At 42.2% G+C, this 12445-nt stretch overlaps 1 protein-coding gene across 4 annotated transcripts in view; it reads right to left on the bottom strand.

Moving 5' to 3' along the window:
• Positions 1–608: 608 nt before the first annotated feature.
• The window catches only part of Kcnj1 (potassium inwardly rectifying channel subfamily J member 1), a 30002-nt gene continuing 18165 nt past the window's right edge, over positions 609–12445 (bottom strand). For 3 of the 4 annotated variants that reach the window (XM_074066370.1, XM_074066369.1, XM_074066368.1), the window contains one exon: positions 610–4142. In XM_074066370.1, coding sequence (XP_073922471.1) covers positions 3000–4121 — 1122 coding nt within the window. In that variant the 5' untranslated portion in view covers positions 4122–4142 and the 3' untranslated portion in view covers positions 610–2999. Of the gene's footprint in view, positions 4143–12445 lie in introns of all 4 variants that reach the window. The other variant, XM_074066371.1, reaches the window with a different exon arrangement.

Genomic DNA, 12445 nt, shown 5'->3' with positions numbered 1-12445 from the left:
TCCCGATAACCTTTATTCCCTACCCCTGGACTTTTATCTCCCCTATGGCAAACAGCCCTTGCTGGACAGAAAGAGGAAATTCCAGTCATTGTTCTCAAACTTCTGGCATCCAAAATAAAATGCTCTATCTCCCCTGTCAAGCTTTGATTGACACACACTTCCTGTAATGGCAGGCAGCAACGGCCCAGGGGCGGGGCCAAGGGTTCATTTGCATTCTTTTCATCTGAGGTTTCCTATTGTTTGTTCTACACAGGGGAAAGAGAAACCCTGCTATTCACAAAAGCATCCTGTTGGAGACCCATCTCTAGGTTTAAAAAAAAAATCTCCAAAGAGGATGCCCCCATATCCAAGCCTGCTATCCACAGTGAGATGTAAACAGACACTCTAATTATCTCACTTCTTCAACTTGGCCACTTGAAGAGGATCTTTTCCTTCTTCCATTTATTAAAGATGGTCTCCCAATCTTCATTCTACATGTTGACCCTTAAGCCAAACTAAGTCTAGGAAGGCTAAAATGGGATCAAACTCTACAAGTCAAAAACCATATAGCAACAGAGATTAAGGGGGAGTCAGTACCAAGGAAATTTTAATAATACATCATGAATAAGAAATACAGAATTGCCTTTGAAATGGACAAATCAGCAAATATAATAATATAAACACCTATGACAGTAGCAGTACTGATGTGGTCAGATTCTACTGCCAAGGACAGACTGGAGGAGCATGTTCTGATGTGCCTGGCTTGAGTGAATACATTTCCCCACAGTTTATAAAGGTCTACAGAGTCATAAAGCCTCATGACAACAGGGCAGCAGAGAATTCCAGTTCCCTCAAGCTTGTGTTAACTAATTTCTTTTAGTTTTGTCAGCAAATGAAGTTGTAATGACAAAGCCCTTATAGGCACAGAGTAATCTCCAGTGTGGGCCAGCTGTGTGCAGTTATGGCCACTGACAAGGTGCACAACCCTAAACCCATCAGAGTTCCCAGTGGTATGGGTCAGAAGGACAAGTGTGCATATGTATATCTACAAAATAAACCCAGGCCTGCAAAAACAAAGCCATCTCCCAGCAGTTGCTGGTAGCTCCCCATTGCCTGTGCCAAGGCTCATCCTGGAGAGATCTGATGGAGCTGGACCGGAAGGTGTGTGGCTGCAGCCTAGCTCATTTCCTCCTGGGGAATCAAGACAACAAATGCATCCTATTTAGCTCCTTCCCACTGGTCCTTTCCCCTCCAAGAAAAAGCCCACCCTTGGCAAGAGTATTTTCCCCAGTCACTCGGTCATAGTTAATACACAATAAGTGACACTGTTAGAAAGTGCATGCAGTTTTAGAAATTTATTAATCAACACACTGGGCACATTTTTATTTCTAAACAGCTTAGAGTTCCATTTTTTTCAGGATGCATTCAAAATAATGCAGATAGGAAAACAAATAAATCATGTACATTCAAACCTTCCCCAAAGGTTAATCCTTTCATTAAGTTGGTCCTTTTTACTTATTTATTTAAAAGAAATGTTAGGTGGTACAGGGGCTTTGCACTTGCTAGTCACGCACTTTACTGCTTGAGCTAACCTCCATCCCTTTTTGCTCTAGTTATTTCAGAGACAAGGTCTCATTTTTGCACAGGCTGGCCCAGACCACAATATTCTTATTTGTGCTTCCTTGCATAGCTGGGGCAAGCCACCAGCTTTCTTCCATTGAGATGGAATCTCACATACATTTAGCCAGGACTGGCTTGAAACTGTAATCCTCCCAATGTCATCACTGTTCCCCACAGCCCCCAGCAATGTAGCTGGGAATGACAGGTGCACATCACTGTGCTCAGCTATTAGCTGAGATGGGGTGTCATGAATTTTTTGCCCCACTGGCCTTGACCTGCAATCCTCCTAAACTCAGCCTTCTAAGTCAAAAGGATTACAAGTGTGAGCCACTGGTACCCAGTTGGGTTGGTCTTTTTTTAGGAAGATATGGCATTAGCTCTCAACATCAGGAAGACCTAGCAGAGTCCTGACTGTAAGGCCATACCCCATTCCTTTGTGTTTTCCACTTCTTCAGAAGTAGCCTTTCATTAAAGCCCTACACAGAGAAACACAGCATCCTTGAAGCATTCACATCACATTCTTTTCCAGGCTAGTGCTGTATTTTCACAGTTCTCATTGCCATCTTGAAAGAACAGGGAATAAATGCTCTTTTAATTGAAAAAAATATCACCACCACTTTCAACTCAAGCATTCTACTAGCAGGAAGATGTTCATGGAGACTCTAGAGTGTAGATTTATCCTCTGTCTAAATGTACCATGGGAGATTACTTGGGCCAAAGTCCAGTGTGGGCCACAGCATCTAGATAGGCCATAGAGCAAGTTTGGGTCATGGTGTTCTTCTCCACAGTGAGTACAGAGAGGCACAGAGTCCCTGGACCATGCCTTCCTTTGCCCTTCCTGAAACACCTATGACCCAACCTCAGATGAAGACTCTAAAACCAGAGCTGTAGGTCAGAGCCTCCATTTATTCTTTTTGTAACAGTCTCTTCTTATTATCATTGATTGGTTAGTTCACCTCCCCCAACTTAGGAGACAATTTTTTCCATTGATAAAAATCAATATTAAAATGAAAGTGACATTTTTCTTATCAGTAGAATCAAAATGGTTGTTCCCTGATCCTGTCTAAAGCTCCAAAACTCTCTAAGGAGACTTTAAAAAATATCTCCTTTGGCCCCTCCATGAGACTTTTGATGATTTTGTCTGTTCCCATTAATATTCCATGACCTCAAATAATCATATTCAAAATTCCAAGTTAGCTCCTGTAGCTTCCATATGCCATTCTCATATAAATGCATTGCATACGCTAATACGGTAGCCTTGTAGAGCTAAGTGTCACAGTTATGGGGTTCAGGGTCACTGTGCTGATAGACTTAGCAGGCTCTCATCTTATTTTCACATGCTTCATAATGCTGCTAGCCACTAGGTACCTGCAAGACTTCACAATGCTGAAAAGCCACTGCTACATTTTGGTGTCATCAGTTTCATCAACTTCTGACAAGATAAAGTTGGGGTTGTCATAGCCTCTCTTCATCTTAGCTCCGGCAGCTTTCTCATTATAAAGGCACATAGCACAGTGTGGGGTCTCCACTTCCACTGTCTTGCTAAAGTTATGAAAATCCACTCGGTATTTCCCTTCCTTGGTCTTGGATACTATGGGCACAAAACGGTAGCCCCAAAGCACCTCTTCTGGAATATAGGATGTCCGGACTTGGCAGGTAGCACTCGTTGATTCCACTGTGCCATCTAAAAAGACCACTAATTCAAAGTCCTGCTGGGAAAGTGTTTCTGCTGCCATGTGGAAGAAGGGGCTATTGTGATCAATGACATGGTAGATTGTCAGTGGGGAGATGAAGAACAAATTTTCATTGCCAGCATCAACTACGAAGTTGATATTAGTCTGGTCCAAAATAATGGTCTCTCCTTCAGGGGTGACTGTGGTCTTCAGGAGTTTCCCATATATGTGACTGCCAATAAGAAGACTCTTCCTAAGATTAGCCACTCGGATGAGGAGGCACAGCTTCCCACCCCGCTTGCTGATCACTGCATTCTTGCTGAATGTAATGGTCTTGGCACGTTTTTTACTTCTGGAGATCTTGGCTAAGATGGCACCACACATGAAAGAATTGATGATAACTCCAAGAATAGACTGGAAGATAAGCAGAAAAATGGCAGTGGCACATTGTTCTGTCACACACCTGAATCCATATCCTATGGTCACTTGAGTTTCCAGAGAAAACAAAAAAGCTGAGGTCATGCCATTAATGTTCTCTACACAAGGAGTGTGGTTGTCAGCAGGATGGAACTCTGGGAGGTCTTTGTGAACATAAGCTACAACGTACCATAGGAGACCAAAGAGGAACCAACTCCCCAAAAAGGCTGTAATGAAAACAGTCATTTTGTATCTCCATTTGAGGTCAAGCACTGTTGTCCAGATGTCCACAAAGAATATAAATCTTGACTGTGCATCCACATTGCCAAACTCTATGTTGCACCTTCCATCTTTGGAGACTAGTCTTGTTCTTCTTTGCTGAGAATGCCCAAAGCAGTGAGCGACAAACCATTTTCGAAGATGTTTGAACATTCTTTCTGTCAATAGCCTGATCTGAAAACACAGCAGAGGAAAACAAAGGTAAGATTATGCTTACAGAAGTAGTGAGCAAGGTGAGTCACGTGCACACCTAACTATATATGAAAAGATTGTTCAAGACTATCAGACTTATTGATCATTTGGGCTGGCTGATTAGTTTATTCTGGATACCACACTGCTATTCTACTTGAAACTTGCCACTGGAGGACCATCTTCTTTAAATATAAAATTAATGACAGAAAGAGAAATTGAAATGAACCAAGAGGTCATAAATTCAGGTATTTCCTGACATCAGTCACATGCAACCTTAAAAGTGTTTGAGATAGCTAATTATAACCTTTTATTATTCAAACCACTCCACATTTTTGATATATAAAAATAATTAACTGAAAAAAAGAAACACTCATCAATATACTATCTAAAATGTATGTGTACTGCTACTGATATTCATGTATCAAGAGAAATCCTGATCTTGCTCAATTGTATCATGTATCAAATGAAGAAATCAAGACTCAGAAATTTTAAATGAGTTACCCAAATTCATACAGCTAAGCAGTGGCAGGATAGAGCTAAAACATATGCTTTCCAATCTCCACTCAGGGGAACTTCCACCTCACTGTGTCTCATTGTCAAATTTTCTATTCTAAAGTTAGACTTCCCCTAAAACAGTCAAATATTGGTCAAATTCCTATTTTACTGCTCAATATAATTTAGAACAAAGCTCAGAATCCAACAGATGATTTCAGAGGCTGTCTCTGTGGATCTATCAGCCCATTCCTACTCTCTTCATGATTTGCCAAAACTTCCAAAAGGAATAATAGAGGGGCATCATCAATATTTCACCCTCCTTCCTTGCTCCAGACCTTCAGGACTGGTGAGCACTGACTCTCCATAAAGGCAGAACCACCTTCTATTCATCCCTAACTGCTAGTGCAGGCTATGAGTGCTTGCTGCTTACTCCTTCAACATAAGTGGAATAATTTGGTGAATGAATTCAGTTCATCAAATGGTTTCTTATTGATGACATTTTTGTGACATCCATTTGACAGCAAAATAGGGAAGGGACTTTCCCTTAAACAGCCAACAATGGTGAAACTCAGAGCCATAAATACTAGGACTACCTCTTCCCCTATACTAAAGAAAATTGAGGTGTGCCCACCATGGTTAGCAATGTCTTCATGGTATTTTTCATTAAATGCAAATATGTTTTTAAATAGATTTCAAAATCTCCCTTCAAAAAGGTGTTTATTCATAAAAACAAGGAAGTGAAACTAACTTAGTGACACATTTTAAATAAAAAGAGATATTCCACAGTGTCTTGTTCATGGCCCTGACCCAGGTAAAAACACAAGAAGCCAATACCAAGTAGACAGACGTGGTGATAAGAAAACCACAGGTATGGCAATGTGAAATGTAAAGGACAGACTCTGAAGATATGAAAAAATAAAGTGCTCGCAAGAGAGTGCCAGCCTTGTACACAGTACCTAGCCCTCACTGACCTCAAATCCCCAAAGATAATTAGAGGATGGTCTCAGGTAAGGCACATAGAGGGAGAAATGGGTTCCCTTCCCACTGCTCCCCTGGGCTTGCACAGATATCCTTTAGCCTGGCCTACACCCACTGGGGCCTGATGCCCTCTCCCAGGTGCAAGGAACTTGCAATGTTTACAAAGTTCTTCTCAGACTGGATCTCACCTTCAATCATGATCTAAATCCAACATTTGCCCATGGAGTCAACATTCTCTTTGTCATATATTATAATTCCAGAGATGACTTCTAAAATGCCAAATTCTGAGCTTTTCTTCCCTGCCATCCTTCTCCTCCAGCCTCACTTTTGAAGGTAAAGAATATTTCTGTGAAGTGAGGAAATACCACTGGTGTATCTCTTGGAGTTCCATGATTGCATTAATAAGATAAAATATCATCTGCCTGGCCTTATAAAGATGTGGGAAAAAAGCAACCAGCAGACTTTAGTGCTTTCCCCAGATTGTCTGCACTTACCAGCATCCTAAACCCACTCTGACCAGAAACATCCATGGCTAGAAAAAGCAAGGAAGTGGTGGTGTGGGGAGTTGTCCATGAGCAGGCTGCTTTCTTTTAGATCCAGCCAAATTTATCTCAGGCTTCAACCAGTGGAGTGATGCTAATTTGTATTAGCTTGAAAACACTTAATTCAATAGTGGAGTTGTGTGGTTTAAACTAAGGAAAGTGGTTGTTCTCAGACCAAGCCCCAAGCTGGGTATACATATTTTTTCAAACCTCGCATGGCTTGAATACCGTCATGCTAAGACATGACAAACCACCAGCTAAGGTCACTGGGGAGCAGATGTGGATTGGATTCCAGCCTTGCCCTACTCTCCTTCGCTACGCTCTATGGCACTCTTGCTTTTCTCCTAAGTCATGCCAAATAACTTGGCCAAAAACAATTAGCTATATTCAATTTCCCAGCCAAATCTCTGAAACACACTGAGATGCTGAGTTTTCCAAGTGTACACAGGTGGATATAGAGACATATATAGAGATATATTTGAAAGATCACACCGGGAAGAAACAAGATATCATATTAATCTCTATATACAATAGTCACTGTTATGTAAGAAACTGAGATGTAAAGGAAGGCTTTATTGTTGGATTTATTCTGGGAAAACTGGCCTTTACTGAAGACACATTTTACTTGTAGTAGATTAGCCAATGGTGTTGATTTATTTGTTCAAAGAGTGAGAATTACACTTAGAGAATGCAAGGATACAGGATAAACTCAGCCACTAACCAAACCTATCATTCACACAGAGACCTATTATCACACATATCCTGCTTTGCTTAGAAAAAGGCATTTAATCTAACCACAGACAGAGCCAATGTGTATTTTATGAACTTGGCGTCTGAGTTACATAACATGCCTAACTTTTAGGTTCCTTTCTATTGAAATCAGTAAATCTTAATAGCAAGCAAAGGGCTACACATTAGCTAATATTTACCAAGGTATCCTTGGTGGCCTGGCAACACAAGTGGATTACATTATCACTACTTTCTCTTTATCTCCCAGCATTTTTGCTCTGTAAATAGCTCTTTCTCACAAAGTAGACTTTTTTTTTTTTTTACACTTCCCACAGATCAGTTGTATGCTTATTCTACAGGATTTCAAGGACAAACAGAAATCTTCCTGCTCTCAAGGGGCTCACAGTCGAATTGGGAAGTGAGCTAAGTACATAAGCAATTATGGGGGGGGCGGTGTATAAGACCAAAAAGGAACAAAGTTGTTCCCAAACCCCTATTAGCTGCAGGTCCAGCCTCTGGAAAGCATTTCAACTGGCCACAAACTCATTGCATTTAGGTATATGTTAATTTATTCATCTATCATTATTCAACAGGGACATGTTGATGTCACCGCATGTATCAGGCATTGTGCTAAACATGTCACAGGCAGTCAGCCAAATGGACACAATCCTCATCACCATGCAGCTCCCAGGCAAGATGAAAACGAGTCCACAAACGACTGAACGCAGAGTGATGATGCCACCTCTGAAGCAGTTGGAGCACTTGGGGAAATGTCTGTTTTGAGGGGCAGAACAGTGACACCCAGGCCAAGGTCTAAAGACACACTGGAGCCACACAGAGGAAGAACATCCGCTGAATGACGCTGAATAAGTTAATTGATGTATCTGTAAAAGCAGGTAGTTGGCTGTCACTCCTTTTGCTCAGCAGCTGGTGGCTCCCCTTCCAATAGAGATTTTTTTTCATTTATTCATATGTGCATACAATGTTTGGGTCATTTCTCCCCTCTACCCCCCTCTCCCTCCCTCTCAATAGGGATATTTTAGGAAGGACATTCTTGTGTGCATAGCACCGACCACCTTGCATTTAATTGTGTATGTGGCACAGGCAGTGAAGACACAAGGAAGCCAAGCATATAAGAACTGAAAGAAGTTCCAGGACAACAAAGAGCAGAGAGATAGAGGGTCTGGGTGGGGCAATAGGCTGGAAAGGCAAGCCAAGGGCCCAAACCACTCAGTATTCAGTAGCCATGTACCATATTGCTGTTGTAGACATACAGGTGAAACTGATTTATAAAGAACATGCATCCATTTGTGCTTCAGAGACAACTCATAACGCTGAAGAGGTCTGAAGTTTCTTCTGCTTAAAGATCCTCCAAATTCTTGAAAACAAAAATATTTTCCTTCTAAATATCCCTTCCTCTGAAAAAAGTACTTTTTTTTTTTCTCTCTTTTTGGTGGGACTGGGGTTCAAAGTAAGGGCTTCACACTTGCAAATAAGGCACTCTACTGCTTGAGCCACACCTCCTGTCCATTTTTGCTCTGGTTATTTTGTGGATGGGTTTTCTCGAGCTATTTGCACAGGCTGGCCTCAAACTACTATCCTCCTGATCTCAGCCTCCCAAGTAGCTATGATTACAGGCAAGTCACTGGCACCCAGAGAAAAAAAATACACTTTTTAATTTGCATGCAACACCCACTTCAGCAAAATCCTCTTCGCTGGCAGGGAGGTGCCATTGCTCACACACATCACTAAATTTTGAAGAACCTAAGTTCAGAGGCTATTTTTTGCAGCCATCCACCTAAGAACAATGTGTGTTGATTATCATACTGCCTCCTTCCCACCCCCAGCCTGCTCAGCAGCCCCTATATGAGAAAGGAAGGAAAACAAATGCTGCTTGTATTACCTCTGACTTAGAATTGCAAAGGCTATTAGTTATTTTAAAAACGAAAAAGACCTTTACTACAAACTGCCCTTCAGCTAGACTTCTCACAGCTCACCCACAAGCTTAATTAACTTCAGGATATTTCTTATGTTAAGCAGGAAATATGAGCTCTCTGGCCTGAAAGTAGATGTCAAAATGATTTTTCTCTAGTTCCTTGGCAAGGGTGGTGCAGAAGAAATTCAACTTTCTGTGAACATTTACTGCCTTGTTTCAGGCCAATAGTCAGTTGAATCAACAAACATTTCTTGAGGACCTTTCATGGCAATGCATCCAACAGAACTATAGGGCATGCTCTCTGTCTTCTTATTCAATATAATTGAATATACACTCTATCTATTGAGCATCTGCTAAGAACCAGGATCTATGCTAAGAAACAAACAAGGTGACGTCCCCTACTCTCAAGTTCTTCCCAGAGAAGTAATGGCAAGGCAGCAGGTTTGCTGACCTACAAGGATTGAGGACAGGGTACTAAAGCAGCCACCAAAGAGGGGACCATGAAGGCCTGGTGTCATGCTTGCTAAGAAGCTAAAACAAACACATCTGATTGCCACTACTGAGACTTCCTGTTTTCTATGAAAATCATCTCACACCATCCCATGACAGTTATCCAGCTGGATTTGCAAATGTTCAGCAACCTGAGGAACATGAAGTAAGTCATGTAGCTCCGTGAACTATGCCTGCAATTTCCAGAGCCTATGGTGGGTAGAGGGTGGCATTTCCCTTTTGTTAGAAATGTCAGAGAAGTCATCTCTGCTGTCTTTAGCATTATCAGGTAGCTCACTTAGGGTCACCATGGGCTCCTCTCAGATGGAACTTGATAAGGAAACAAACCTTCCTGGCCTCACAGGCACACGGGAATGAATTGGGAAACCATGCCACCTTTCTTTGGAGTGGGTGCACTCCATAACCTTGAAGCCAGAGCGAACTTGTGTCCAGACGTGAATGCAGCCCACGCCTTCCCAGGTGCATTACTCCTTCCATAGAAACAAGAGTCAAGAAACCACAGGTTTAGTGGTGTTGTCATTCCCATCAGCACACTGTGCCTGCAGGTGTCTTTGGGGTCAGTCACAGTAGCGTTATCTGAATCATTTGGTGTTTTCTGCATGAGGGATTCAGAGAAGATAGGAGTCCCGGGTCAGGAATGTTCCCAGAACTAGTAACCACCAGAGGAAGCTTGACAGAGTGGGAGAGATCCAGTTTAGGTAAACACAGATGTGAACTTGAACCAATGGTCAAGTGACCAAAGCAAACCACTTAGCCTTTTTAAGCCTCAGTTTCCTGACCTGTGAAAGGTTTTAGAAATATCCTTCCAGAAGTCATTGTATGGTTTAAATGAAATGGCATAGGTAAAGTTCCCAGAACACTGTGATGTTGTGATGAATAGTGGTAATTATTATTATTGGTTCACAAATTAAACTAGTGCAGCATCTTCACTAGGGGTCACTGACCCAGACCCTCTTGCGTCTACCATGCAGACTCAAACAGGCTGTATTGGGACCACAGCTATAGGGGAAAAGGCATCCAAGAGAAGAGGACAAGAGCTCTGGCCACAAGCCTTATCTTGGAGAGGTAAAAACAGGGTAGCTGGAGAGAATTATCCTTGGCAAGGCTGAACAAATGTATGGTGACCAGGCATGATGCCACTTTTCTCTTCCACAGCCATGAGCTAGGGTGTGGCCACACACATGTGTCCTCTGAAGAGAAGGCAGCCCTGGACATCTGGGAGTTGGTCTGGTGCGCACAGCAAGGTCTTGCTGTTCTCCTATTGAAGGCAAACTATTTCACAGAACATCCGCATTGGACAGGGCCACTCTGGTCATGATGGATCAGGATAAAAGCAAGGCCTCTCTGTAATCTTATCTGAACACAGACAAAAACACAACCACTGCCCAAACCATCCCCCTATCTGGGATGAGTGGTTGATACTTCTTTACCAAGAATAGCTTCAGCCTCATGCAAGTCCTCTGGAAAATAATATTTGTTAGCATATTCATAGAATTGTCATCATTTCCTTCCAGAGCAAAGTATTGCTTCCTTATGCCTTCCCCATATCACCTGAAACATACCCAAATCCTACTCAAGTCCTTCCCTGACCCCTTCTAGTTAGACCCCCATGGTTGCTCATGGTGGCTGCTCTCTCCACCTGCAAAAAACCCAAGTTGCTCAATCACAGGGTCTTCCTGAAGCTCTTTGGCTGCAGGACACTGATCCCACAAAGGGATATAGGATATAAAAAATACAAGGTGCGACTACGAAGTAATAAAAATTGTTTTACAAGCCAACTGGTGAGAACTAATTCCATTGGTTGCTCCCACAGGTTTACAAAACATGTTTATGTGAACTTTGTGCATATGTTTGCTTTTGTGAAGAATCAAAGAAATTACCAAATTAAATACTAAAAACTTCAAATTTGGATTTTAGATTCTATCTAGCAAACTTGGTTACTAGGCTCACTGTCATCCTGTGTACTCTCACCACAAAGACCTCTCTGCCCCTTCCTTGGTCCCAGTGGGAAGCAATACAAGCTATGATGTTGCTACCAGCCTGGGAACTAGCAAAGCTGAATTTGGAGTATTCATTAGGGTGTACCAATTTAGGGTGGGAGAGTGAATTTGTTGTGAAGTTAAAAACCAGTGCTTTGGAAGCTGACCACTTACTCTGTGTGCATTTCCAATATCACTTGCTATTGTTTTTCATAATTGCTTCCCAAGGTCTTGGAAATGCTAGTATATCACAGCCATGCAAACAAGAACCAAAAGGGGATGCTTTGTCTCTGCCTTGTTCAGAGTTCACTACTTGGGTTTGAACTTAGGACCTTGCACTTGCTAGGCAGGCACTCTGTCACTTGAGTCATGCCTCCCCCATCACCCCATCTTTTGCTTTGGTTATATTTTAGATAGGGTCTTGCAAGTTTTGCCCAGGGCAGACCTCAGACCTCAGTCCTCCCACCTATGCCTCCTGTGTAGCTCAGATTACAGGCGTGCACTTCTTTGTTGAGAGAGGTGTCTCACTTTTTTCCCAGACTGTCCTCAAACCATGATCTTCATGATTTCTGCCTTCCAAGTAGCTGGAATTACAGACATGAGTTGTTCAGAGTTTCGAAGAGACAATAACACATCCCTGAGGGCTATTAAGTTGGTGACAGGGGAGTGAGAGAGCCTTCAGGACAAGAGAAACTCACAACCACAGATCTCCTAAGAATTCTCTTCTAAATTCCAGGGAGTACAGCACTTTACCAAGGGAAAGCATTATACTTTACTGAATGTGAGTGGACTGAGCCAGAACTATGGAGGTAAAACAAGGTAAAAGTGGAGGTGTACAGCCCAAAATGGATGAAGAGGAAGATCAATGCTCAGAAAATGAATGAGTGGGGAACAGAATTAAAGGCAGCCGGGAGGGTCTCCCTGTCCTGCTGCAGTTCCAACATTCTATGTGAACAGCGCCCCCTGGAGTATGATGTAAGCAATGCCCTGTGAAGTAGTGACATCCTAACCTGAAGGATGTTGTTCAGGCACAGGTGCAAAAAAAAAAATCCCTTACTGCATTATCATACTTAGACCTCATAGTAACTCTAAGAACCTGAGAACTGAGATACAGAG

The sequence above is a fragment of the Castor canadensis genome, chromosome 2 (genome assembly GCF_047511655.1).
Source record: "Castor canadensis chromosome 2, mCasCan1.hap1v2, whole genome shotgun sequence".
Classification (NCBI taxonomy): domain Eukaryota; kingdom Metazoa; phylum Chordata; class Mammalia; order Rodentia; family Castoridae; genus Castor; species Castor canadensis.
The sequence above is the reverse complement of the archived record's forward strand: the minus strand, read 5'-3'. Positions and strand labels throughout refer to the sequence as shown.